Source organism: Littorina saxatilis, linkage group LG6, assembly GCF_037325665.1.
Source record: "Littorina saxatilis isolate snail1 linkage group LG6, US_GU_Lsax_2.0, whole genome shotgun sequence".
Classification (NCBI taxonomy): domain Eukaryota; kingdom Metazoa; phylum Mollusca; class Gastropoda; order Littorinimorpha; family Littorinidae; genus Littorina; species Littorina saxatilis.
This window is the reverse complement of record NC_090250.1, coordinates 25,943,785-25,969,800: the sequence shown is the minus strand read 5'-3', so window position 1 is coordinate 25,969,800 and position 26,016 is coordinate 25,943,785. Positions and strand designations below refer to the sequence as shown.

General features: G+C 40.6%; 1 protein-coding gene and 2 long non-coding RNA genes across 3 annotated transcripts in view; 1 reads left to right on the top strand and 2 right to left on the bottom strand.

Annotated features, from left to right (window-relative positions):
- Nucleotides 1–24,908, top strand: part of LOC138968857 (serine/threonine-protein phosphatase with EF-hands 1-like) — a gene marked incomplete in the record, with an annotated part of 113,924 nt that extends 89,016 nt beyond the window's left edge. The window contains 5 exon segments of the mRNA XM_070341523.1: nucleotides 2,876–3,061; nucleotides 4,507–4,655; nucleotides 20,438–20,544; nucleotides 21,816–21,982; nucleotides 24,260–24,908. Of these exon segments, the coding sequence (XP_070197624.1) occupies nucleotides 2,876–3,061; nucleotides 4,507–4,655; nucleotides 20,438–20,544; nucleotides 21,816–21,982; nucleotides 24,260–24,670 (1,020 nt within the window).
- LOC138968864 (uncharacterized) lies at nucleotides 6,200–10,111 on the bottom strand. The gene is made up of 3 exons (XR_011456303.1): nucleotides 9,359–10,111; nucleotides 8,482–8,572; nucleotides 6,200–7,460 (listed from the first exon to the last, which is right to left on the bottom strand). It is a non-coding gene; the product is annotated as an uncharacterized lncRNA (long non-coding RNA).
- LOC138968866 (uncharacterized) lies at nucleotides 11,135–18,378 on the bottom strand. Its single transcript, XR_011456304.1, has 4 exons — nucleotides 17,850–18,378; nucleotides 16,822–17,051; nucleotides 15,485–15,649; nucleotides 11,135–14,171 (listed from the first exon to the last, which is right to left on the bottom strand). It is a non-coding gene; the product is annotated as an uncharacterized lncRNA (long non-coding RNA).
- Nucleotides 24,909–26,016: the final 1,108 nt, after the last annotated feature.

The following is a 26,016-nucleotide window of genomic DNA, read 5'->3' as shown; positions in this document are numbered from 1 at the left end:
GAGCAAACACACATCGTATTTGTTCAAACGTGTATATTCTGCACTTTCTAATACCCTGCATGGATCTCCAAATCAAGAATAATGAAAAGTCGTCTAATAGCCCTGCAGCACTCACACGAACATGATAGAAGCTTGCATGCATGCACCCAGGCTCGCTGTCTTCGGCTAAAAGAGCTTACCGTTGGATCTTCGCTCAGACAAATGTAGCTGTCTTGTCCACTTGCTCCTGTCGCATAGATCTGCAATGTGCAACATCATCTTTGATTAATAAGTCTGAGGCACAGACAAACACACACGCGCGCACATTTTCGAGAGAATGCACGTCAGTCTATTCAATCAAACAGTATTAAAACATACCTCAGACGTGGTGGTGGAAACTGGACATTCGCCGTATAACAAACTCAAGAGATTCATTTGTGTGTGTATGTTTAATCAAAAGTTCATCTTGGGCACATTCAGTCTGTTTTGTAACAGGACCCATCCCGTACAAACTTCGAACAGATCTATTAAATTCTGAAATCCTTGACAAGTTTTTTTTCCCAATCATCTGTATCTGACCGAAGTAAAAAAAATAAAAAATCAGCCAGTACACGCATCTACCCCCTCACACGACAATACATATGTGGCGAAAAAAGGAATCGAGAGGGGGGGAACAAGGAATAAATTAGATCCAGAAATAATTCCACTTCATCATTCCAAAATTCAAGTGTGAAGTGATCGGATACTGTGGTAAAGATACGTGCTTAGTATCACAACTGAAAATACAAGCCCTAGGGTTTTAAATCAAGGAAACAATTAAAGTTAAGGAAAGATCAACAGAAATGTCGAGAACATGTAAAATATTGTACTTACAATCCGTTTCAGCATGCTCTTCGAATAATAATCTCCCAGTCAGCCTCGTGCTTACGACTTCGACAGGATGTTGCCTCTCACGCTGAGCCAGTACATTTGGAGTGAATTCAAAGGCCAGAGATGCAGTACAAGCACATTAGTTAGATCCAATTCATTTACATTGCTACCTTGCCCAATTTATGGCTATTTCTGTTGGTAACATCACACATGTGGCAAGCAGTGCTTGTTGCCGACTCTGCTGGGACAGGCAGCAGACGATTTTATTTAGGAACCAAATTCTGATTGGTTAAAACATAAAACCGGAACTCAAAGTACCACTTGTTCTTTGGAAGTATCAAATCAAGAACAGATAATCAGGTAAATCTGAAATGGGTTCAACACTTTTAAAAAATCGTAGTAAATCAGAAAACACAGTAAACGTTGGAAAAATCGTCCAGTATCGCTTCTACAGGTCTATACTTGGACAAAACATAAAGCAATTCAGTAAAGCTGACACTTCAAAATGTCTGTTTAGTTACACTTTAATGTGCAGGCTCAGAGACGGTTTTCATGTCCCACCCCCGTGTCATCAATGTGGCACTTAAACGACCTCGGTCATTATGCCAAAAGTGGAGGTGGCTGACTACACCTAAACATGCAAACACCTGGGTAGCGCGATCCTCGTTGCTGCTAGCTTTCCACCGGGAGGAAGCTACCCGAATATCCCAGCATACAGATAATCTTCTTCTTCTTCCCGCAGTGGGGCACTGCGGTTATGAAATTAAAGGCCCCTCCTGTTTTTTGGAACCGCAGGAGCTTTCTAGTTTGCTGTTAGGTAGATTTTTGGTTCCTCTTTCCTGTCATGCTCTCTTTTTCTTCATGAATTCTTTTCTTTTTTCTGCCTTCTTGCTCATTCACCTGTATTTTTTCCAAAAATCTCTTCTCTTGCCGCTTGTCTCGCGATTCATGTATAGTTTAATCTGTTAGTGTTCTGATGTAAGTCCAGCAGTAGATAGGTTAAGCCTATTTTAACATACTGGAAACTGGTAATCTTCCAGTAGGTATTAATTTAGTTTTACTAAAGCCTGCTGGGACACAAGTAATGGGTTAGTGCATTTGTAAACAGGAATCGCTTGACAAGTGGCCCCCTTCATCCCCCCCTTCCTCGTCCTGATATGGCTCTGCGTAGTCGGCTGGACGTTAAGCAACAAATAAACAAACAAACAAATTCTTCTTCTTCTTTGTTCATGGGCTTAGACTCCCACGTTCACTCATGTTTTTAGCACGAGTGGATTTTTACGTGTATGGCCGTTTTTACCCCGCCATTCAGGCAGCATACGCCGATTTCGGGGGAGGCATGCTGGGTATTTTCGTGTTTCTATAACCCACCGAACTCTGACATGGATCACAGGATCTTTTCCGTGCGCACTTGGTCTTGTGCTTGCGTGTACACACAAAGGGGGTTAAGTCACTAGCAGGTCTGCACATAGGTTGACCTGGGAGATCGGAAAAATCTCCACTCTTAACCCACCAGGCGGCAGCGACCGGGATTCGAACTCACGACCTCCTGATTACGAGGCCGACGTCTTACCACCACGCCACTGCGCCCGTCCATACAGATAATAATACTAGTGACTGAATGTACACTCAGGGGGATCTTTTGTTTATTGTGAGAGATTTATGAATATAGATGAACGTAAAGAAAACCCGAAGACTAACTATAAACAGTTACAATTCTGTTCCTCGTTCATGATGCAAGTCAGTGCTTGCCAGGGACGAATTCAGACATAGTGCTTCAGTACTCTCGATTGCCTCAGAAAAAATCCTAAAAAAAAGCTGTTCCTCTGAGCAGTAGGACTGGTTCTAAATGATAACCTTCGACTATGTAATGTCCCATCAGAATTTGGTTAGAGGGAGACAAATGTCCAATTGTCTTTTTCTTCCAGGATAAACCCTGTGATTGCATGGAGGTCTCAATATGAGGCAGTGTCTTTTTCTTCCCATCTGTTCGATTTTTAAGGAAAATATATTGATCTTTCTCCAGATGCTGGACATCCTGTGGAGTGACCCGAAGAACATCAAGGGGTCTATACCCAACACGTTCCGAGGGGGCGGCTGCTACTTCGGTCCCGACGTCACCAAGAAAGTGCTGGACGCGCACAACCTCCAGCTCCTTATCCGCTCTCACGAATGCAAACCTGAGGGCTTCGAATACACACATGATGGCAGAGTGAGTTAGGGTGGAGGTCAAGTAAGCTGTAAGGTACAAAAGTCACAGTTTTCAATTGAATCGTGCGTCTTCGTTTCTTGACCAGTACTCTTGATTTGGGTACCGTTGTGTTCCTAAAGGCGGTCCTTAGTTCAGCCCGAAGTCGACTTCGCCAAGACTGCGTGAAGTCTTTTTACCGTAAACTCACCCAGTGCTAAACTCAGTGCTAAAGCTCCGTGCGGCTAGCTTCGCGAAGTATACTTCGCGTAATCGACTTCGCCCAATTAAAAACAGGCTTAAGACTCTGCTCATTTCTTTGATATATGGCTCACCAGGGCCGGACCAAATGAGTTGTAAGGGGGGGGTTCCTCCTTTTTTTTTGGGGGGGGGGGGGGGCAAATCAGCGAAGTGGCGAAGCCACAAGCGCGCGCCTGCTTGGGGGCATGCTCCCCCGGAAAATTTTTGAAAAACGGTTAAAATCTGTGCAATCTGGTGCATTCTGGGCCTTGTTTTGAGGGTTAAGAGCAGCATTGTTTTGGTGCTAAAAAAAACACTCAAAGCAAGGTACATGCTTTTTCCAGGGGTGGGGTTCCGGAACCCCTGGAACCCCCCCCCCCCCCCCCCCCCCCCCCTGGGTCCGGCCCTGCTCACCGTGTAAAACTATATCAAACACCAAAATCAGAAGGTTGGTCAAGAAACAAAGACGCACAAAGCAATGGAAACTGTGACTTTCGTACGTATTAGTTTACTTTACCTTTGTGTAAAATGTGTCACTTACTTACAAAAAAACACGAAACACACTTTGCTTCTCTTTCATTCATTGGCGTAATTACTCACACGCAAACTGTCAGAGATTTGAGATTTTCCTTTTATTTTTTTTAAGCTAGAAATAAGGGGTCAACGCTGCTGAAATGTAACAATGACAGTACTAGCTGTCTTGTAAGGCAAATATAGGCGTAATGGCCTGGTGATAAGACGCCGGCCTCCCAAGCGGAAGGTCGTGAGTTCGAATCCTGGCCGCGCCTGGTGGGTGGAGATTTTTCCGATCTTCACGTCTACTTATGTGCAGACCGGCTAGTGCCTTATCCCCCTTCGTGTGTACATGCAAGCACAAGACCAAGTGCGCACGGAAAAGATCCTGTAATCCATGTCGGAGTTCGGTGGGTTGTAGAAACGCGAAAATACCAAGCATGCATCCTCCGCAAGCGGCGTATGGCTGCCTAAATGGCGGGGTAAAAACAGTCATACACGTAAAATTCCACACGCACAAAAACATGAGTGATCTTGGGAGTTTCAGGCCATGAACGAAGAAGAAGAAGAAATATACCAAATGCAGTCCGTTTTAAGCGTTACATTTAGAGTGAACGCTGCCAGAAGGCCTGACGGTTATTCCTATACTTCAGATACTTGCTCATAAACAGTCACATGCACTCACGCTCAGGTATTTCGTATATTTTGTCCTGCAGGTATTGACAGTCTTCTCGGCGTCCAACTACTACGAGGAGGGCAGCAACAGAGGGGCCTACGTCAAGTTCCACGACGACGACCCCGAGCCCCACATCGTGCAGTACGTCTCTGCCTCCAGCAGCAGGAGGAAGGTCACCTTCACCCAGAGGTACACTCTTCTTATCTATATATATACACGACTAGTGTCTGTCTGTCTGTCTGTCTGTCTGTTCGCGATGCACGGCCAAAGTTCTCGGTGGATCTTTTTCAAATTTCAAGTGGACACCGTATTCAGCTACACCCCGGACACAACCTCATAGATGAGATATTTCAACACGTGCTCTCAGCGCGCAGCGCTGTGCGCGCTGAACCGATTTTTGTTTTTTGTTTTTTTGTTGTCGGGATCCACTACCAGTAACTCTTCCTTATCTTCTCCAGTGTTTTCAGCAGCGATTATCTCCCTTCCTCCGTGTGGCGTCAATCCATATTCCCGTTACTACGTTACTATTTTTAGAAGGTCACTGCACGTTACTATTTTTAGAAGGTCTCCAGTGTTTTGCGCGTTTATCTCCTTTCCTTCGTGCGCCGGCAAAGCCGGCGTACACCCGGCAAAGCCGGGTCCCAGGCGCAGCCTGGTATTCGGCTCTACTTCTTCCCGGCGAAGCCGGTACCCGGCGAAGCGGGTAATCATCTAGTCCTACATACGTGAGAGATACCACCCATGTCATAACTAGACCATATACTCACGCGTGTGTGTATCATGTAAATGTGATCGTGTCAACCCGCAGCCCCGCATCCTACAGTACCTGTCTGCCTCCAGCAACAGGAGGAAAGTCACCTTCACACAGAGGTACACTCTTTCTGCCCAACATACGTGAGAGATACCACCCATGTCATAACTGTAGACGATGTACTCACATGTGTGTATATTATGTTAATGTGATCGTGTCTGCCTCCAGCAGCAGGAGGAAGGTCACCTTCACTCAGAGGTCACGTACTTACCGTAAAATCCCTAGCAAACGCCCAGTATCTAGCAAACGCCCACCCCCTACTTTCGGCCAAATGTTGTGCAGGGGGGTCACCAAAGAAACTACAATGGGAAGAAGGATAACTTCCTCATTGGGCATGCTTAGAAATGAGAATGGCTAAATACGAGTTATTCCCCTTTTCTACATGCTGATCAGGCTGTCTCCTGCTTTGTCATGACTAGTACAGTCGATCTTTCTCATGCTGTGACTTGCTTTATTTTCACATTTTCGGTATTTAAAACAGCAAACACACACACACACACACACACATACACTGAAGAAGTTTCCATTCTGATTCGGTTATTTTATTTGGTGCTATATGTTTGCTTCACATTGTTTCTTCTTTTACATTGCTTTGGATATCCCAATTCGCTAAACACATCCATAATGCATGCATGGCTCATTCGAAAGAGGGCAACTGAACAACTGATGCCCAATAGCAATAAATACTGAACAACTGAACAATAAATAGCAATAAATGATGACAGTGCCAAGTTTTTAAGTACAAAGTGAAATCATGTGACTGGACAAAGGCACAATTACAAAATACAAATAAAAAAATCGAGGCCCATTTTAATTAAGTTCTCAGCTCATGGGGAAGCATAAGGTGACCCTAGAAACCGAAATTAGGAGACCTCCCGCCCCCAGGGCAGACTACAAAAAAAAAAGGGGGGGGGGGGGCTAATTTGTGAAAAAGTATAAAAGGAATCAAAAACTGTATACATGTATTTAGTTAATACCCCAAAAATTGTATAGTATATACAATGTCAGACCCTAAAGAAAGTTTGTTAGTCATTGCTTAGGCAAAAAAGCAAAATAGTCTGTTTACGGTATCCCGACCAACCCTATTTTTTCCCCGCCAACCCTAGACTTTTTTTTTGGCATTTGGAGAAAAAAAAAGAAAAAAAATCAATTTTGTTCCTGTTTTTTTGCAAAATAATTTAAAAAGATGGTTATAAAAAAAAATTAAGAAAAGCCGACCTACCGACCCTCTTTTTGTGTGCCTATGTTACTGTGAACAGACTAAAAGGTACATGTATCACAAACAACACACCAGGGATGCTACTCCCCCCTTAAAAATAGCCATGAGTCATAGGTGTGACGTTTGAATCTTTTAGGTAAATAAAACCATAGGCAATTGATCGGAAATATCAGTAAAAATCTTGTATATACTATACAATTTTTGGGGTATTAACAAAATACATGTATACAGTTTTTGTAAACAAGTTTATTATTTGTTTGCTTGGACCAATCCTCTTGCCGAAGAGTTTTACAATAAAAATTGATTTTACGTCAAAAATATCACAGGAATATCGAATGTTGAGGTAAGGCTGGGATAGCCAAGTTCAAGAATAACGGAAGGTGACTTGAATCTTTTTGAAAATGTATAAAAATATAGATGGTAGGCAATTCAAAATTAAAAAAAGGACTCTCGGAGCATGGACTTAATAGTCAAAAATTAAAGAAGGCTCTATGAGCCGAAGTACATGTTTTGTCTATTGTCTTTTTTTATTTTGAATTCCCTACCATCTGTATTTTGATACAATTTTGGACCCTCTTTGTACGGAGAGAGTTGGCAATTGTTAATCACATTCTCTCATCTCATTGACTCTCCTTCGGCTCCTTGGTAACATGCGTTCCCGTCTCTGCCAGGATTGGACACAGCAGCAGATAAACGGTAAATATGTAACAGGCATAAATGGCAAAATAGCTCGCCTCGCCTGATAATATATGAGACAACTGTTCTATTACAAAGTCTTTCTTGGGAGGCTTGGCTAATTTACTCGCTCGTTTTACACGGGGTTCCATCGTTTTCTTTTCTAATCGGAAAACCTTGCTCCTCAGTTTGTTGACCTTCTGCCGAAGTTCCGCTTCACGAGGGGATGGGGAGGATGACGACTTTGATGCTTTACATCCTATGTCCTCCAGGATCGCCTGAATGTCATCTAAAAAAGAAAACACACACACAAAACACACATAAAATAACATAACCATAACAAGTTACAACCTGGAAGAAATTAAAACACGTGTAATTAAATCACAAAATGAAAATAAACAATAGCGTAGGAAGGCAGGCCAGAAATGAAGTGTATTAGCAACTATGGATACGATGTGGAACAATGATGGAATTGACCTTGTTTGGTACTGAATGGGTGAGGCCATTAGAACTGTACCCACGGAATACGCGCTATATAAGCTTCATATTGATTGATTGATTGATTGATTAGGACAACAGTATCAGGTAAACTCCTCACACACCATGCCTCTTTCTTTCTTTATTTATTTGGTGTTTAACGTCGTTTTCAACCACGAAGCTTATATCGCGACGGGGAATGGGGGGGGGGGGGGGGGGGGGGGGAGATGGGAATAGAGCCACTTAATTGTTTCTTGTTACACCATGCCTCTAACAGGATATGTTTCCCATCTTTACGTGTGGGAACTACAGGTACAATTTCATCCATCCATGCATCTGCCCTATACAGCTTCTTCTTCTTCTTCTTCTTCTGCGTTCGTGGGCTGAAACTCCCACGTGCACTCATTTTTTTTGCACAAGTGGAATTTTACGTGTATGACCGTTTTTACCCCGCCATTTAGGCAGCCATACGCCGCTTTCGGAGGAAGCATGCGGGGTATTTTTGTGTTTCTAAAACCCACCGAACTCTGACATGGATTACAGGATCTTTTTCGTGCGTACTTGGTCTTGTGCTTGCGTGTACACATGAAGGGGGATAAGTCACTAGCAGGTCTGCACATAAGTTGACCTGGGAGATCGGAAACATCTCCGCACTTAACCCACCAGGCGGCCGCGACCGGGATTCGAACCCTCGACCTTCCGAGTTAATAGACCGACGTCTTACCACCCCGCCACAGCGCCCGTCACCCTATACAGCAATTATCAACTATGTAATGGATGGGTTTAAACATTTTTTGATGTCAGGGTGTTCTACATGGTTAAAAATCTCTTACCTGGTTGAACAATTTGTGCATCAGGAGACAGGTCGGTGCTGGCTTCATTTGTAGCTACCCTTTGCGATGGTGGCTTCCTCCCACTAGCAACCTGCAAATGCACAGCTCTTTAACTGACAAACTCACAACCAACACCCAGTCACAATGAAACAATTCTCCCAATTTCATGGCATTGGTCTTAGGCCACACAAAAAAGTGTATGTTTCTGGTAAGGCAAAACAAAAAATAATCTGTTTACGGTATCCGGACCGACCCTATTTTTTTCCCACCGGCCCTAGACTTTTTGGGGGCATTAAAAAATAAAATTAAAATATTCAGATGGCTAAAATACAAAAATAAAAAGCCGACCTACCGACGCTATTTTTGGGGGGCCTATGTTACCTTAAACAGACTTTTTTGTGGCCTAACATGACTAAAGGTGCAGATTTTTTTTCTAAACTTTTTTTTTTAAACCATCTTTTTAACTTATTTTGTTGAAAAACAGGAAAACAATTGATTTTCGAATACCCCTTTTATTTTTGAAAATGCAAAAAAAAAAGTCTAGGGTCGTCGGGAAAACATAGGTAGGGTCAGGTGACCAGAAACATACAACTTTTTTGTTGTTGACGCCGACGCTATACTTTTTTTTTGCCATTTGGGGCTGTTTTTTTGCAAAATAAGTTCATCATATCATCATAATCAAGACGTCGATCCAAAATAAGTAACTTTTTTTTGTTGGCCTTATAATTTTTTTGCGCTAAATGCAAACAGGCATTATTTGATGGGAACAATGCTGTTTTTTTCAATTCTTATCTGCCTCAAACTTGTCATTACTCAACCTGCATTTAATAGTGTGCTTCTTTGGTTTGCAAAAACCTAAAACCAATAAATAAATAACCTTCGGTGGTGGATTGGGCACTGCAAACAATGTCGGGACAGCATTCCACATAAGTGATCCTCTCTGCAGGATTGTTTTACTGGTTGGCCTCAAAGTGATCAGTACAAAGCTTGAGACCTTGAACATCAGCTGGCTGCAGCTTTTCAAAGTCCTCTCGCTTGTGAATTGCATCCATATTCTGCACCTAGTTTGACAATAAAAACAACAATGTTATTGTTAAACTAAGCAAAAAGGAAAGACAAAAAAAGCTAAATCAGATCTTCAGTCTAAATCTAACGCTCTGCCTGAACGCAAAACGGATGAGTGATGTACTTTTGTACTGTAGTTTTCCCGTAAGCAAGGTTTGATAAAGTATTCGGCAAATATGCCCACGGGTTGTTTTGTACTGACTGCTGACTCACACTCGATCACAGTTGAGTACTCGCTGACGCTGTAGTCTACTGAGTGAGTTGACTCGAGCCATTGCATTCTCATTCTGAAGAAGGTAAACCTGATGAAATAATCACTGCACAACCCACCTTTTTTCTTCTTTAGGGAACTTGTGGAAAGTGTTCCCGAAGCAGCTCTGTTTGTAACGGGCGTTCTTGCAACAAAAAGCCGAGCACAATTTACCACCACCTCGCACGCGATCGGTACCTACGCGATCCGCCATTTTGTTTTCGCCGCCAGCATGTAACTAGGGACGATAACCCACAAACACTTTTTCGCATTTTCTTCGCAAGTTCCACGTCTTCCTCATGTACAGTGTTTGGGGTCACTATCTAGCAAACGCCCACCCCGGTTTTTTGTTTTTTAAATTTGTTTTAAGACAGTCGGCCTCCTTTATCTACGATTTGTGCACACTGTTCAATGGTTCGCCTTTTAGGGGGGGGGGGGGGGAAGGAGGGGATAAAATTACGTCATGTCTTTCAGTGACGTCGTTCAGTGACGTCTTTTATTGAGTGTTGAACACTTCTCTCGTTGACAAGCACTTCCTTTCTAAGCTTATGTTCAGCCATGCCGAAGCACAAATCATATACAGTGACATACAAACTGAAAGCCCTGAGATATCTTGAAAACGAAGCTGCAGGCAATGTTTCGTTATGTGCCCGCGAGTTTTCTTTTGACAGAAAAAAGAATGAGAGAGTGGAGAGAACACAGAAACATATTAGAACAGCAATACGGGAAAGAAAAGGAAAAATAAAAGTTGTCTGAAAGACCGCCAGTTAGATCTGAAGAAGTTGAACAAGTTGTGATGGAATACTTGGAAGAGGGTCTCCAAACAAGAGAAGAAACTGTGTTTGTGCTGACGTTATTCTGAGAATGAGAAAAATCAAGGTCACTTGTGTTCTTCTTTTTTTTCTATCACAGAACGTTGATCTTTATTTGCGTAAACAAACGGTGTGTTTATTTTTTTTTATTAAAATTGCATAAATCACATGGTTGTATCACTTTTTTTCTCGTGAAAATGTGATGACACTTTATCTTGCAAAGGGGTGTATAGTACCTAGCAAACGCCCACCCCCTACTTTTTCCCGAAATATGTGCGGAGGGGGGGTGGGCGTATGCTAGGGATTTTACGGTACTTACTGCCCGTTAAGTCGGTTGGCATGTAGGGCAGAATCACTCAGAGGTACAGTCTTTTTATCCTACATACGTGGGAGATACCAGCCATGTCATAACTAGACCATATACTCACACCTGTGTGTATCATGTAAATGTGGTCGTGTCAACCCGGAGCCCCGCATCCTACAGTACGTGTCCATGCCTCCAGCAGCAGGAGGAAGGTCACCTCCCAGCCAGCAAAATTTTGCGCAGCGAATGCGTGTCGCAGTCGCCAAACTCTGCGTAACAACTGCACTGGACGCATGCGTAACGCGCGCGATTTTGCAAAGCGAAATACATGCGTGACACACTCGTTTTCCCTCAGATTACGCAGACCATACGCACCTCCAGCGCACGCTTATTTGACACCAAGACAAATTCGCACTCTCCACGCAGACGTCACGATTGCTTTACGCATTCTCACGCTATTAACGCGCTCTCCACGCAGACGACACGATTGCTTTACGCATTTAACGCGCTCTTGACGCAGATGTCCTGATCATCTTACGCACTCTCCACGCAGATGTCACGAATTATTGACGCATTCTCAGGCATTACGCGCTTTTTACGCTCTCTTCACGCAGATGTCACAATTGCTGTACGCATTCTCACGCATTTGACGCACTCTCCACGCAGATGTCACAATTGCTTTACGCATTCTCACGCATTTGACGCACTCTCCACGCAGATGTCACGATTGACCTACACAATTTTACGCAGACCACACAACCGCTTTACGCACTCACAAACAAATAATGGGCAGTGCACAACATTGTATTGATCCAGAAAGACAAAGGTCAAGCGTGCAGGTTCGATAACAGAGATGATCATAATTATGTACAAGTTCTAAAACAAAAATGCAGTCAAATAAATTGATTAAAACAAAGGAGAGATTTGAATCTCGCTTATTGCCATTGTGACTTCCAGGTTTTAATTTCACTGCATTTTGACATACCAGCAGCACGGAAACAAAAATGATCAAAATACTATTCAAAGCAGAATTCAAATTGGCAGAACAAAGAATAAATAGAACAAAACCCTGATAGTCATCATCGATACGCCGTAGTACATGCAGTGAAGAATCCAGTATAACTTATAAGAGAGAATTTTGATGTACACTCGTCACTATATCACATTGATGTAAACAAATAAATAAATAATTGGCACAGCCTAGGCATAGGCAGCAGTGAGTTGTATCAACATGTTTGAATACAGAACAGCAACAAAAAGAGAAAAAAAGTTCTACAAGCCAGCTAATAGTTGAACTTCAGATTACTAATGATATCACAAACAAACACTTAGTTAATGCCCATTCTCCAGGGATCGAAATCCAGTCAATGTACACCAAACTAGGATAACACATACATTTAGAATCTATCACGACTGCATAAAACATTGGTATGCAATTCACAAAGCAAGGAACTTGAAACATGAACATTGACATTAAACATACATATGTGCCCCACACACATTTCGGACAAGGCAGCTGAACGAAATTCAGATGTGGATGGAGCACAAAATAATTACATGGGGCGGCATGAAAGCATACTGGGACAAGGAACAAGCAAGAGAAAGAGGATAAGAAGATAAAAGGAAGAACAAACCGAAGAATAAGAAAGAAAAAAACAAAATAAGAGAAGGAGAGAGAAAAATAAAAGGAAAAAGGAAAAAAAAGGGAGACAATCATATGAATGTGTACCATTTAAATAAAAGAAATTAAAAAAATTACTTTTAAAAAGGAGACATTTCAGGTTTTGATTTGAAGTGTGTTAACATATTCACATATACCAGTAACTTTGCATGGAAAAAAAAAGTTCACAATGATTTGAAGCAAATTCAAATGCCAGAGAAAAAACAGAACAAAACCCTGATGTCATTGATAATCAGTGGTACGTTCAGTGAAGAAAAAACAATTGACACAACCTAGACATGGGCAGCAGTGAGTTATCAAGTTTCACTACACAAAAGTAACAACTACAATAATGAAACAAAAGGTAAAATGCCAGCTAATAGTCAAAATTCAGAACAATGATATCAAAAAGAAACACTTATTCAATGCCCCTTCTCCACTGATATGTATAAGCACACCAACATGACATAAACTCATAAATTTAAAAAAAAACATGACATAAAACTCATAAATTAAAAAAAACTTATCAGACTGCGTAAAACATAGGTTTGCCATCTCAAAATGGATGTAAAACACGCAGCTTACTCACAAAATGATAGACAAGTCTCCAGCGGCCAGCTGCTTAGCAAACAAAATAAGGTGGCGAGGATCAATATAATTGAAATGCATTTTTTTTGCTGTTTCGGAGAGAACTTTGCTTCATTTACCTTACACTGCCTGCATTCAAGGGCTAAATTTTTATCAGGTGCACCAAGACTTACATCTATAGAAATCCAATCATAACGGTTTCAACAGCAAAAAAAAAAAAGTATATTTCTAGTCTCGCTTCTAAATTCTCAACTCAACTCCAAAAAATAATAAAGAACAACAAAAACCCGCATCATGCATTGTCTCCTTCAAGCTGCCTAGGTTGTTTGCGTTCGACTCCCATAAATGACAAGGAATTGTTAAAACCTTTTCTTTCTATTTGTTCACTTTTTGTTTTCTTCTTTTCTGAACTCTTTATACTTGTATTTTATTCATTTTAATTTAGCCTGAAGGTTTGAGTCGTGTATTAAAAATCGAATATAGTGTGTAAGTGCCCTTGAACAGCTTTTCCAGAATCATGTATTCTATATTTTTAGTATGGGATACCCACAAGAAAAGTTCAAATGCATCCATGCGTCTCCACTGATAGTAATGGTAGTTGAGCACTTCCAGTTTAGTCTTCTGTCGTTCTGACACAACCTAAAAGGGTACATCATGTCTGAACATCATCTGTAGAAGAGTGAAGTTTAAAGCTTAGCTTAAATAATGTCCAACAAAACCCCAGACTCTTCTGTACATTACCCATCAGCCACACAGACCTGAACTGTGAAATACAATTACTCACTAGCAATTTCTCAGGCGAGTCAAATCTTACATTCATCAAATTTTTGCAACTAGCATTGTAAATAAGCCTACAGAGATTACAAAGTTCAATTACTGCAAACCAAATCATGAAGGCTCTTCCATGGCCTGTTGTCTCTTTCTTTTATCACAGGCTTCCAAAAACCAGTCTTGAACGGCCGTCTTCAAGGTCTTGACCTGTGGCACCCGTACAGCTTCACGGAACAGCCTCTGCATGACAAAACAAAAAATAACATGAACTTAGATCATCAAACAACTATCACTGATTTGAGAAAAGTCTCAAGTTTATTTCCTGACGCCTGTAAACTTGCTAAAAATCATACAGACACACAAACTTGCATACACACCATACGCTTTTACAACACACCAACTATACTTGAGTTAGGAAATTACAACACATTGTAATCCTTGTAGAAGAGAAGTAAAAAAAAATACCTACCCTAATATTTGTTTTAACCCTTTCGCTGCCAATCAAAACTTGGGTATGTGCATTCCTGACTGCCAGGGAATATTGGAGTTTGGGGTGTAATAATTCACAAAAAAATCTAGCTTCAAACTGGCAGTAGGTAGGTAAGTAAAACCTATGTTGTTTTTAAAGGAAATTGAACCAAGAATCTGTTTTTAGTGTCTAATCATGGAAATGATAATTAGTTTGGCTTATAATGATGTTTAAATATGAACTTTTGAAAAATCAGCCCGGCGCATCTTCCGGTGCCTGTGGATCAAACACAGGTGGCTGTTTTGCTCGCTCCAAGAAAGGATTATAATCACTGTCATCTACCTGTTTCCAACGAATTGTCCGAAAGAAGATCTTCCCCTGTCAGTATCCATAATCATTTGCACCGCCTGTAGCATCAGTCCGGCTTTGTTTTTCCCTACTAGGGCCCGGTCGACAGTCACCGTTAACCATTTTGACGAGTCGAGATTTCTCTCCCATACCCTGTCGACAAGGCCGAAAATAGCCTTCAAACGCAAAACCGCGTCACCATTTATGTTTATTCATGAGAATGAGGTATCCTACCAAGCCATTGGCTGCTATTTGTGTGTCAGCAGTGACGTAGCATTTCTGGAAAATCCCGGAACGGAGAAGACGGGTTTACCCGTCCTAAGGCGCTGCGGCTGCACAAGCGCATGACTGGTATACCCGTCATAAGGCAGTCAAGTGGTTAAAGTTACCTTTACTATGACTTTTTCTTTGGGGGCCTTCGGAAATTCATAATACATGTACTGTGACGTGCAGACGCATATGTGACGACATCATACCGTTTGCTAACATCCTTATTTCGTATGTAGTCGAAAATCCATGACACTGACAAATGAGCTCAGGAACTTGGCTTCTAGCAATTTAATGTTAAGCGTAAAAGCTTTGACAACTATCATTCACATGTGAAACATGGCAAATTTAAAATTGATTCCAAAGAACAAAATTTGAGACAGAAATAACTTGTTGTTTTGTAGACATGGATTTTATCTTCTTCCTAAAAGGACCAGGATGATTTTACAAATTATGAAAAACAACTCACTGTCGATGGCTTTTAGTCGCAGCGTACACCATGGTCTCTTTCCCTGCCCTCCCCCAGAGCCCCCTGTCAGCAACCGTGTAGCCTATGGAACACCTTCGTCATCACAGCATCAGTAGTCGTCTTTAGTTCATGTCCACCAACCACACCGAGCTCATGGTCATGGATCTGAAACAAACAAAACAAGCCAACTGAATTCCAAAAATCAAATATTCAGACAGCTCTTCTTCACATACAAACAATTCAATCTGGAAGCATCATACTGTCACCTGGAACAAAAAATCAATAATCGCACTTGCTTTAAAAAAAAAAGTTTTCAGAAGAGCAAATGGTGATTGAGTGTAGCATTGTCATAAAATGTAATCACACACCTCAGGTGACCTGCATCAATCATTCAATACTATCTCACAAATCTTCATTTGGAAAGCACAAACATAGTTAGAAGAGAGCGTCAACCGTGATACTATTCAGTGTGGACAATTTTTTTCTGACCCATAATCCGATGCCTACACAAAGTGAGAATCAGAACTCACAAGAAGGCACTGTTGCATGTTTGTGATTATTTGCTTGAGTGTAGCACTTGCAATTTTGAACTTGAGGAAACAGCGTAGCAATTTCTGTTACATCCCTGAAAACCTAGCAGATGGCAGCTCTGGCCACAGAGCAATATTTGCATTATTTCTCACAGATGCAATGATCACAGAAAACAAAGTGGTGCATGCATTTTCCGCACCCCACATGAGAAAAAGAGGCCCATCATTGTGCGTACCCATAAGCATAGTTTTATCATCAAAATGTGTTGGTTAAATTCACAAATGTGACCAATACGCATAAACCAGTGATGGCGCTAATATTTTTTCAAACTGGTACACAAACTTTTATGATGAAAACAGTCCAGAACCAAAAGGTAGGCTGGTCATTGGAACCAGTAAGAGTCCAACTCAGAGTACTGCTTTTGTTGTTTTACCAGCGAAAAAAACGGTAGTTCTAAAAATCAACCGGTAGTTATACCGGCAGCCAATTATTTTCCGGTATTTTCTCATTTCAACCGGTAAAATACCGGTAATTACCGGTTAACGCCAATACTGATAAACCTTGCATGAATTCCCAGGATAATGGGAAACTGGTCATGACTGAGAACTGATGAACAGTTAAGATACACCCGTGAACCGTGATGACATCTGGCATCCTCCAAAAAGCACACACTCAAGGTAACATTTAAAGCCTAAAGAGCGTCTAACAATAACATGTCACTCTCACAAGATCTTGCTACAGTTATCTGGGGAAAATAGCACAGGCATGACTGGTCTGCTTCAACAATAACATTCAAAGCCACCTACCAGTGATCACTCCTTCGACAGATCCATCATGTGCCTTCAACATCTTCCACACTCAACAGTAAAAAGATGACTCCATCGAACAGTAGCACAGGCTCTGGCTCCACCATGATTCTTTGGCGACCAATTACTAAATTAGTCGCATCAGGTCCATCTGCTCCTGTAGAACCTTCTCCAGCAGCAAGAACTGATGTTTATCTTGCCGCTCTGCTCTGCTCGTAGTCTTGTGTCCGCTGAATGGAAGAAAAGAAGAACAAAAAGTCATTTACATGAAGCAATACATATTTTAGACAATCTGTCGGCCTGAAAAGAAACCATCAGCACTAAAAAACAATCTGAGCAAATGTTCAAAGTAAACGTGACATCTCTATATTTTTGAATTCAGGAGAAGATGAGGAATATATATATTGCAATCAATTTTTAAAGGGGCATACAGAGTGGCATTTGATGGGGTAAAAAGATGTAGGGACTCAGCAGTTGGAGATGAAAATTTTTGTGTGTATTTACTTCAAGCAGATTTTTTTTTTCTTTTTTTTTAGACAGAAGAACAAACACACACTAAAAATCCTTGTTTAAAGTTGAACTGACCTTAACTTTTCCTCCAAACACTAGAACTTTTTGTATTCATTCAAAAATATTCATCAAAAAGGTTAAATTTTAAATTCAATTTTGCAGACTTTGGATGAAAAGTTACTCTTCTCTGGCATCCTGCGGACACAGTTCACACTTTCTCATCAATGAGATGCCTGTGTTAATTAAAAACAAACATCAATAAAACTATTAAAATAAAATAAAAATTTAAATATAAAAATAAAATCGACCAACCGCCCCCACCCGATTTTTTTTCCCTTTGCTGGAAACAATACATTTGTTTCACTAAAACAGTAAAAGAGATCAGCTGAATTTGTTTGACACATCTGGTTATAACTAAAAGAATAAAACACAAAATAAGCCAAAGTCACAGAACAAAAAGACGCTGTCAGTGTCACTATCAATGACTGAATGAGACACTCATTGCTATCGAGCCATACCTGTTCATCTTCACCTTGCCGGGACGGAACGACAGTCTGCGTTACTGGCATCGGTGGCGGTGTTAAGGTCACTGTCCATCTCAGCTTTCTTCACCTTCAGTTCAAACAAGCAGTGAGCACCGTCATACTCAAGTCAAAGCTTTCTGAAAAAATAAATACTTGGAAGTTAAATAGGATCACATTGATTCCCAAACCTAACAGTAACAGTAACACGCAAACATCAAAACTGGAATATTAATTATTAAATATAAGCATCTCAATTTCACTAAATTAGTATATTTATTTTCTCTGTGATGTATTTTTTATTTTTATTTCAAAAAAATCTGTTTTTCAACTTTATCACTGCACACGCTGACACAGCCTCTGCCTGCCTCTCTAGTCTATGCATGCCTCGGGAACAAGGGTAATTTTTCTCTTTTCCGAGACTCAGACACAGAATATTCCACTATGACTATGAGTCTATGTCAGTATGCGGAACTGAAAGTTGAACATCTGTGGAAAAATAAAAAGATCTATACAAATAAAAAAAACACAGATATATGAAGAGCCTATTAGTATTACTACTAAAGCTCCTGACAACTGCTGCCGCAATGACTCGACCAGATTAGGAACCAACCAAAGTTCACCAAGAAACAGACAATGAGACATAAAATGATAAACGAAAATTCAGTTTTTATGGTGCCGTGAGCGACCCGCGAATCGGGATTCGGATGGTATTTTCACTCTTCCACAACTCCTTAAAAACAAACCACTGCATCAATCAACTTTATGTTTTTGGAAAAGTTAGTTCATTCATCCATCTTTCAGACAAAACAAACATGAATGAATAGAACAGTGTTCTTCTAGGCGAAAAAAAAATCGAAAGTGTGAGAAATTCTCTCTGCCATCAAACTCGGAAGCCGAAGCCGCGAGCTATCAAAAATTCAAATTCCCAAATCTTTCCTTCAGTTGATCAACTTACCTATTCTTGAAAGAAGTCAATCTTCATTTCAGAGAGAAGGATAAGATTACCTTGCATCCAATAAGCAAGTCAAAAATACAAGTCAATATGAAGAAAAAGCAAAAAAACGCCGATACAATGTGGATTTGACAGACTTCTTGCCAACAGGAAGTTGGAGATTGTCTGATTGAAGTGGGTCTGACAGACAAGGGAAATAACTTCAATAAATTGCTCTTTTCAGTCAAGGTAACTGTCTCCCCTGAAATTGAACTTTCATAGAGATTTTCTTCCAAAGCAAAATAAAATAAAATGAAAATATGCTGAGAACAAATTTTATGTAACCATTAACATCAGCCTTTATTTTGAGTAGATAATTAGTTTCAAAGTTACTTTAGTTTACATTTTTTTGTTTAATCTGAATTTTTTAAATGTTTTTATCGTTTTGTTATGGGTGTTCATATAGATTTCAGTTATCTTTTCTGTTCATATAATATTTTTATTATGCTTTGCCTAGATTTTTCCACGACATTATTTTGTGGAAAGCTGATTCCTACAACAATACCAAATCCCCATTACAATAATTATAATACATGCTAAAACAATTATAATGATAATACAAATTAAAATAATCATATTTATTTTAAGATAAAAATAATCAGGATAACAATTAAGCAAATAAATGTTAGTAATAACAAAATGATTAAATAAAAATTAAATGGGAAAACCATTACATAAAATAAAAATATTTTTATTAAACTTTTAAATGCATTTTTTTTTAACCGAAACTGTCTTAAGATAAACTGAAAAATAACGGATTGAAAGTTTTTATGCAATTTTTTTTCTAAAAAAAAAAAAAAAAGAAGTTTTTGAAGAAGAATAACTATTCATAACCAAAATTTAAAAGTAAATATTTTTTAATAACATAAAATATAATAAATTATTTCATGAAGTAAATGCATAAACCCACGGTATAAAATTAGGAAAAACAAAAATTGCAATCACCTTTTCATTGAATCCATGCGTGCTAAACACTGCGTGGTGAAGTCGTTTCGAATGCGACAATCTGCGTAAAAGTTGGCGAAAAGTAACGCGCGCGAAGCGAAGGTGTCACGAGGCCGTACGCATCCCCGCATGAAAAACGCAGAAATAACGCATGCGTCACGCAGAATCATGCTGGCTGGGCTTCACACTTGACTGACGCTTTTCTGTCGACGTTAAAGTTATACGATACCGACACATGCACAGCCTGGCGGTGACCTCACGATTTATTTTTTACTGCTGAAATGTGAAATGCTTAAAGTCACCGAGACAAACTTTGTTCTCGAGTTTGTTTTATCACTTCTTGGGGTCTTTTCGAACTTTGTAGTCTGTTTGTTGTTTTTGGGTTGTTGTTGTTGTTTTTCGTGTGTGTGGTTTTTTTTTAGGGGGGGGGGCCAGATAACGCAGAGCCTGTTTGTCTTTCTCGGTGCGTTTGGCATAGGGTGTGGCTTCTAATCAACAAGTCACAAAAGTCATATTTGTGTAAATGTTATCTGAAAAAGAAACTTGGATTGCATGCACTAAGGAAAGTCAATCTTTCCGTTCGTTTCCTCCGTATACCCGCGAGTTAATTAACGTCAACACATTCAACTTGTCTCTTCTTTTGCAGGATTAGCAAGTTAGAGGCGTCGGCCCTGCACAGTCTACGGGACAAGTTGCTGGCCAACCAATCAAAGTTACTGGAGGAGTTCAAAAAGTCAGATCCTGAGGGGACAGGTGAGTTTGTCTGTCTGTCTGTCTGACTGTCTACGCGATACTTACATCTCTCACATTCTCTCTCTCTCTCTCTCTCTCTCTCTCTCTCTCTCTCTCTCTCTCTCTCTCTCTCTCTCTCTCTCTCTCTCTCTCTCTAACTCTAAATTTTAATTTGTCTTGTTGACCTTTTTCTACGCTAAGTGTGTTTATGTGCGTATGATTTCAGTGCATGCCTTTTTGATCCACAATATCAAGCTGGCTAACAAAACTATATGTATTCTGTACTTTGTATTCTAACCGCAGGTTTTATTTCCCCGATGGACTAGTGTTCCGCTTGTGAATCCATCATGGCTGTGACAATCTACTGTGCATTCTGTGGGGTCCTGATTTGGCCTATTATGGTCCGCTGGACCCGAAAAGCAACAGCTAGCTAACTAACTAACTAACTGTGCATTCTGTATGTTGGAATCTAACAGATTTCACTTCCCCGATGGACTGGACTTATAACAAAATATTGTGCATTCTGTATGTTGCAATCTTACAAGTTTCATTTTCACGATGGACTGGAGTTATTACAAAATATTGTGCATTCTGTATGTTGCAATCTTACAAGTTTCATTTTCCCGATGGACTGGACTTATAACAAAATATTGTGCATTCTGTATGTTGCAATCTTACAGGTTTCATTTCCCCGATGGACTGGAGCGATAACAAAATATTGTGCATTCTGTATGTTGCAATCTTACAAGTTTCATTTCCCCGATGGACTGGAGTTATAACAAAATATTGTGCATTCTGTATGTTGCAATCTTACAGGTTTCATTTCCCCGATGGACTGGAGCGATAACAAAATATTGTGCATTCTGTATGTTGCAATCTTACAAGTTTCATTTTCCCGATGGACTGGAGTTATAACAAAATATTGTGCATTCTGTATGTTGCAATCTTACAGGTTTCATTTTCCCGATGGACTGGAGTTATAACAAAATATTGTGCATTCTGTATGTTGCAATCTAACAGGTTTCATTTCCCCGATGGACTGGAGTTATAACAAAATATTGTGCATTCTGTATGTTGCAATCTTACAAGTTTCATTTTCCCGATGGACTGGAGTTATAACAAAATATTGTGCATTCTGTATGTTGCAATCTTACAGGTTTCATTTTCCCGATGGACTGGAGTTATAACAAAATATTGTGCATTCTGTATGTTGCAATCTTACAGGTTTCATTTCCCCGATGGACTGGAGTTATAACAAAATATTGTGCATTCTGTATGTTGCAATATAACAGGTTTCATTTCCCCGATGGACTGGAGTTCCGCTATGGAGGCTACAATGGATGTGGACGTACCGTGGGTGATGATGAGGTCACGACTGGTGCACACCAACCCTCAGGGCGATGTCGACTATAACTCCACCTTTCAGGACCCCGCTCACAATTCTAGGGCAATACAAGAGGTCTGTGCTGGAGGTTACGTCTTTCTACGTACAGTGGAACCCCTCTTCTGAGACCCCCAAAAGTCTGAACAAAAATCAGGTCTTAAAAAGGAGGTTTATTTGACAGAGGTTGTCAACAAAAAATATGAGAAAACAGGGTCTTACAAGAGAGGCAGTCTAAAAGCGGCGAGTCTTAAAAGGGGGGTTCCACTGTAATGCAAACATACTCACTCACACACACACACACACACACACACACACACACACACACACACACCATGTAAACTAAACCTCCCTTGGATTTCACACACACACACACACACACACACACACACACACACACACACACACACACACACACACACACCATTTAAATTAAACCTCCCTTGGGTTTTCATATGAAAACAAAAAGACAAGTCGCGTAAGGCGAAATTACTACATTTAGTCAAGCTGTCGAACTCACGGGATGAAACTGAACGCACTGTATTTTTTCACCAAGACAGTACAGCTTCGTCAATCCCCGCGTGAAGGAAATCGCTCACCTCCCACGTGCAAAACGTAGTGATATTGACACGCCAGATTAGCGCGATAGCGTATTGCACGTGCTAAGCAGGAAAGCGCGCTTTTCTGTATTCTTGTTAACTTTCTGAGCTTGTTTTGAGTACAACCTATCATATCTATATGTTTTTGGAATCAGGAAATGATAAAGAATAAGATGAAATCATTTTTGGATCGATTTCTTAAATTTTAATCGTAAGATTAATTAATCTATTTTTGTTAATTGTGATCACATTTTAAATCCTCCGAAAACGGCGTATGGCTGCCTAAATGGCGGGGTAAAAAACGGTCATACACGTAAAATTCCACTCGTGCAAAAAACACGAGTGTACGTGGGAGTTTCAGCCCACGAACGCAGAAGCAGAAGAAGAATCACATTTTAAGAGTAAACATGACATATGTATATATTTTTAGATTCAGAATGTGATGAAGAATACGATGCAATCAATTTTAAATCTGTTTGCGAAAAATCGATTTTCATGACAACTTTAATGAGCAAACTCATTAATTAATTTTTAAGCCTTCAAGCTGAAATGCAATACCAAAGTCCGGGCTTCGTCGAAGATTACTTGACCAAACTTTCAACCAATTTGGTTGAAAAATGAGAGCGTGACAGTGTAATCCTCAACTTTCACGAAAAGCCGGATATGACGTCATCAAAGACATTTATCAAAAAAATGAAGAACATGTCTGGAGATACCATACTCAGGATCTCTCATGTCAAGTTTCATGAAGATCGGTCCAGTAGTTTTCTCTGAATCGCTCTACACACACACACACACATACACCACACCCTCGTCTCGATTCCCCCCTCTACGTTAAAACATTTAGTCAAAACTTGACTAAATGTAAAAACACCACAGCAACCAGTTTTGTTAGATTCTTCATCAAAGTTTCGTCAGACAGTCGCTGTCTTCTTCAGAATGGTAAATGACAAGTAAAGAATGACAGCATATTCCTATTCATTTTAATTTTTCTGTGTATTCTGAATTCAGATGCTGTAGATGTCGTAGCTAATGCAATATTTTGTTTATAACTAAACCCTCCATTTTAATCAAACCTTCTTTGGGTTTCATAATCATTTCCCTTTTTGTTCAGAACTCAGATGCAGTAAAAGACGTAGCTAATGAAATAGTTCTATGACTAAACCGTCAATTTAAATCAAACCTTCCTGGGGTTGCCATATTCATTTTTCTGTGTGTTCAGAACTCAGATGCTGTAGAGGTCGTAGCTAATAAAATATTTCCGATTTGTCCAAGACCAAACCATCCATTTAAATCAAACCTTCATAGGGTTGACATCACGTGCCATCATTCTTAACTTATCCTTAGCATCCTGACGACCGCAACACAGGGGCCTAGTGGTAAGGCGTCCGCCCAGTGAGCGGGAGGTCGTGGGTTCGAACCCCGGCTGGGTCATACCTAGAACTTTAAAATTGGCAATCTAGTGGCTGCTCCGCCTGGCGTCTGGCATTATGGGGTTAGTGCTAGGACTGGTTGGTCCGGTGTCAGAATAATGTGACTGGGTGAGACATGAAGCCTGTGCTGCGACTTCTGTCTGCGCACGTTAAATGTCAAAGCAGCACCGCCCTGATATCACCCTTCGTGGTGGACTGGGCGTTAAGCAAACAAACAAACAAACAAACAAACAAACCATCCTGACGAAAATTTGAAATTACCTAAACTGGTTGCTTTTGTGTTTTATTTTTATTTGTTCGTATTCCTTTTTCTGTGTGTGCAGAACTCGCAGTTGTCGGTGACGGAGATGCTGTACCGCCACAAGGACATCCTGGAGACCATCTTCCGCATCTTCGACAAGGACAACTCGGGCTTCATCTCCATGCCAGAGTTCACGGAGGCTTGCGGCATCCTCAGCAAGCACTCGGGCATCCACATGTCCCCGGCACACATCACCGACATCGCTCACAGCCTGGACCTCAATAATGACGGACAGATCGACTTCAATGAGTTCCTGGAGGCCTTCCGCATCGTGGACATGGGCTCCAAGGGCGACTGGTCACCCGAGAAGCTGGACGAAGTGGAGGAGGGGGAGGAGGAGGTGTTGGAGATTGAGGACCTGGAGATCAACGACGGTCTTGCCAAGGACTTCACCAACAGTCAGAATCACAGAGTGGTTCAGAAAGCAGTGTAGGACTTCCGTAACAGTCAGAAACACAAAATGAAGCAGAAAGCAACGTAGGCCTGGGCATCATCATCATCATCATCATCATCATCATCATCATGAGGCCTCTGGCATGGACAGTCGCCGTAGGAACGTGAGGACAGAAGAGGCAGAAACCCTTCTCCAGACTGTTCTGTTCGGGGCCGTCGACAAGAAGGTCAGGCCTGTTGGAGGCTAGTAGAAGTGAAGACCTTTCATGCGAGCAAATTAGATTATTTCGGAGAGGAAAACACCAAAGAGGTGGAAGTTTCAGAGATATTTATGAGTTGATGGATTTTTGGTCTAACGGTTGTGTTGAACGACTTTTACAATTGCTTGAATCTTACCTGCAGCACATGAAAGCACGTGAAATTTGATTATTTGACACTAAAAGGCCAAACAAACAGAAGGATGTACATGGAGCTAGGGTGTTTTGCCAATTGGCAGCTGTAAGTTTTGCTGCTTGATGTGTGTGTTCGACAGCAAAAGCTTGTTCAGAGTTGCTGAAGTAAGTGTACCTATGCCGCCGGTAACAAGTGAAGGCCTACGTGTCCCAGCTTTAATAACTGGGTGGTATACGAGAATCACAGAATGTCGAAAAAGCGAGTTAGGGAAATTTAAGAAAGGAAGACTCCTGTCCCCAAAAAACGAAGATCAAGAATAAGAAGAAAAGAGAATCGAGACAGAAGACGATGCGTTTTTGGAGTTGATAATTGCAGTTAGAGTCTTTGTGGCAATGTTTTGTCTATCTGGAGACACAAGCTGTTCTTTCAAACTATCTAAACATATAAAGGAGGAATGGAGCTTTGCTAGTTCAAAGACTTCGAAATTGTCGACGCTATGGCTGAAGCAATCAATAGGCAGTTTACAAACAGGAAGAATGGTATTTATGAAAGGCTTTGAAATAAAGGTTTCTGTTAATAAAGGGCTTTAAAATGAAGGCTTGTGCTGGGCTCGAAAAAGGTTTTTGTTGATGAAGGCTTTGAAATAAAAGAATTGTGTTGATAAAGAGTCTAAAAGGCGTATGCTGATTAAGGGCTCCAAAACGGTTTTTGTTGATGACACTAATAAGGCTTTGAAATAAAAGAATTGTGTTGATAAAAGACTTTAAAATATAGGCCTATGTTGATTATGGGCTTTGAAATGAGAGATTATTTTAATGAAGGACATTGGAATTAAAGATTTTGTAGATGAAGTGCTTTGGAATAAAGGATTGCACTTGTTAAGAAATGGCTTTAAAATGAAGGATTTTGTAGATGAATTGGTTTGAAATGAAGGATTTTGTTAATGCAGGGATTCGAAATGAAGGATTGTGTAAATAGATTGCTTGAAAGGGA